The 3,108-nt window shown below is 33.9% G+C and overlaps 1 protein-coding gene across 1 annotated transcript in view; it reads right to left on the bottom strand.

Annotated features, from left to right (window-relative positions):
* Window positions 1-2,734: 2,734 nt before the first annotated feature.
* Window positions 2,735-3,108, bottom strand: part of LOC129000566 (uncharacterized) — a 2,537-nt gene continuing 2,163 nt past the window's right edge. The window contains exon 2 of the mRNA XM_054427527.1: window positions 2,735-2,823. Within this exon, the coding sequence (XP_054283502.1) occupies window positions 2,735-2,823 (89 nt within the window). The remainder of the gene's footprint in view (window positions 2,824-3,108) is intronic.

The raw sequence follows: 3,108 nt of genomic DNA, 5'->3' as shown, positions 1-3,108 counted from the left end.
TGATTTTGAAGTGCTTGACAATTGAATTTGGTAAAGCTTGAGCCATTAGTTCAACGGTCAAAGTCCTAGGTGGAGCATAATGAATAACGCTTGGTCGATCCTGCAGTGTTTGTTCTACTTCTTGAGGTAAAGTTTCTTGTTCTTGAGGAAAAAACTCTTCTATTTCAGGTAAAATAATTTCTTCTTCTTCTTCTGAGTTGTTAGGGTTGATTTCATATGTTTGAGGTTTGTGAAAAATCTCTTGATGAATATCAAAGAGTATTTCATCACGAAAGTTTTCTTGACAAATGTTGCAAGTAAACATGATATTTAGATCATTATTGGTCAACATCTAAGACAGGAATAATTGTAAGATTTTATGAGAGGATGTATTTATAGGGGTTACCCCCACTACCTAACAAATTCAGGTATAAGGATATGTTGGACATGTGGTTTACCATTTTATTACAATGTCTCCAACAGATCACAGCTATCTTAGAGAGTCCATTGAAAACATGAACTGGGAAGAAAATCCTGAGCTGTTAGAAGATGATATAGAAGATGATAATTTTGATGACGAGAGTGATTTTTTGGAAGAAGAAACCGAACCACAGCATCATGAAATTGAAACACCGAAGAGTAGATGGAGTGCTGACGATATTGAAATGGATCGAACGTCAGTTTGTAAAACACTAAATTTAAAAGCCATGTTTGCCGACGTCTATCTTTTGAATCAGACAACGACGACGAGAACATATAATTGTTTATTTTATATTTAAAAAAAAGGGTGTTTATTGACCTTGACCTACTGTAGTGTGTAACTATAATGAAAAGCAGTCCGTACGACATTATGATGGTGATATTCACTCAAAAAATTTACAAGATGAGAGCTATTTCTTTTTTCTAAATAAACCGAACCATAATACCGTGTATTAAAAACACGGAAAAAGTAGATCGAGTCATGACAATATTGAAATGCAATATTAAATTTTAAAGGTCGTCGAAAGTGGTATTTTCCGTCGCGCGATTAAGTTTTTGTGTGAGGCGAAGCCGAACACAGGGGACATCTATTTCAAGTATTTTCAAGTACGAGACGACGCCGAGGACGGGAATAACAAATTAAGTGCCGGATAATAACTTTCGGTACGAGTTCTGAACGATACTTTTCATCACGACGGAAAAAATACACGAACACAGAAGAGCAGACCTCAGTAATATTATAACTATTTTATTTCTCAATTAATTTTCATAATGGAAACCTATATACATTTTGTTTAAATATCGAAATAAAAGAATAAAACAACTTTGAACAATACATAGATCTGATTCAAATCATTAAATTAAACCATAACAAAACACTAGCACGTGCAGTGAATAAATATAGAACTAATAGAGAGCAAGGGATTTTAGAGCTTGGGAAATGACTACTTTCATTGATGTCTGCTGTTATCGAAAGTAGGTATTTTCGTTACAGAGTGATTAAAATATAATTTACGCCACATTAAACTGTTATGACTAACTTTCCAAGCAAGGTTTTAGTCTAGAAAACATCTGTTTACCGTCATTTTTTATCAAATAGGATTTCATAAGTCTTACTATAATTTGCAATGAATGGTTAAGTTAAAAACTAAAACATAACCACTCTTGCAGTTTATTACTAGCAACTGTTACTCCTTTAGTTGGTAAGGATTTATACGGATTTATTAGTATGACGTAAAATATCTTACGCCAATCGTTTAGAATAAGTTTACTGAACTCATACTTCATACTTACTTACTTATTTAAGTAAGTAAGTAAGCTGTTTACTCGTCCGGTAAACACCTATTTCGCACCATTAAGTTCCAAATTAAATTGTTAATACTGGTAAAAGAAAATCTATATTTTGAACCTCCGATGAGTATATCCAGGTTCTATTTAATATAAATGTTTTAGTTATATAGGTCAAGGTTAAACCAAAAATATCGATGGAAGGAGAATACCTTGAAACAGATTGTTCCAAGATATTCTCCTTCCCTGCTTTTTTTTAAGAATTGAAAGAAATGTAATATAGAATGAATTATTGTCTTGTGCATTTTTTTTTTATTACGTTTTTCCATTTTTTTTGTTTGTTTTATTGTCTCATCTAACCTATGCAACTCTAATGTTCACAATCGAACTGATTCCGTAACGGAGTAATTTTCTTAAGTCATTCAACACCTCTTCTTTTAGTAGCATATTTTCTTCTATGTTCGACGGTGGGAAACAAGGCTTTTCTGAGGCTTTTATAGTGATTTTTATGTTATGGTTACTGTACGGTATCGATCCAATCACCTTTGATACAATTTTTAAATCAGTTTTGGTTTTCACTTGAATCCTATAGAGCGTTCTTGGTCGATGCTTTTGAGACACTTCTTGGCTGGGAGACATGTAGTATACAATTTCATAGACCATCTTGAATCTGCAGTATGAAAGGTAATGCGCGATATACGACACATGTTCGTTTATATAGTATGCATGTAGGGAAGGGGAAGGGATAAATTATACCCCCACTTATCGGAACTAAATTAATACGTTTTCAAATTTATTCCTGATACTCTTTGAGTCTTGTTATATAGGTAGCTATAAATTTATACGAAATTATAGTTCAACACAGACTGAATAGCGTAAATTAAACATAGACAGCTGTTAAATATAGCCATGTATTCTACAATGGAATCTTCCAAGTAGGAAGCTATTGGCTTGTTCTAGAAGTGATTAATAACACCACGCCTTCATGTCAAATTCCGTTGACCAATCCCATCGCCTCGAACGGAGAGTGCTCCACGTTCCTTGTTGGTGCTGCTATGCGTCCTTTGCGGTAAAACTCTGAACCATAATCTCTAGTTAGGTTGCAAGTGCTGCAAGTTGTTTTTGGCGGTAAAACTCTGAACCAAAACTCAAATCCACATAAATAAAATACAGTTTCAGACTTGCAAAGCTACGTGGCGATAAAAGTAACCTATCAGTTGTTTATAAATATTTTAATGTAAATTTAATTCAATATAACTACCTGCGCGGGTGCCGTCCACGTCGTGTGATAGGCCTATCTAAATATTCGTTTCGTGTTATTTATTGTGTGCGTGTGACAATGTGTTTGTACCAAGACGATGC

The sequence above is a fragment of the Macrosteles quadrilineatus genome, unplaced genomic scaffold (genome assembly GCF_028750875.1).
Source record: "Macrosteles quadrilineatus isolate MER2022 unplaced genomic scaffold, UCM_ALF_1.0 Scaffold_8__2_contigs__length_117827958, whole genome shotgun sequence".
In the NCBI taxonomy this organism is placed as follows: Eukaryota; Metazoa; Arthropoda; class Insecta; order Hemiptera; family Cicadellidae; genus Macrosteles; species Macrosteles quadrilineatus.
The sequence above is the reverse complement of the archived record's forward strand: the minus strand, read 5'-3'. Positions and strand labels throughout refer to the sequence as shown.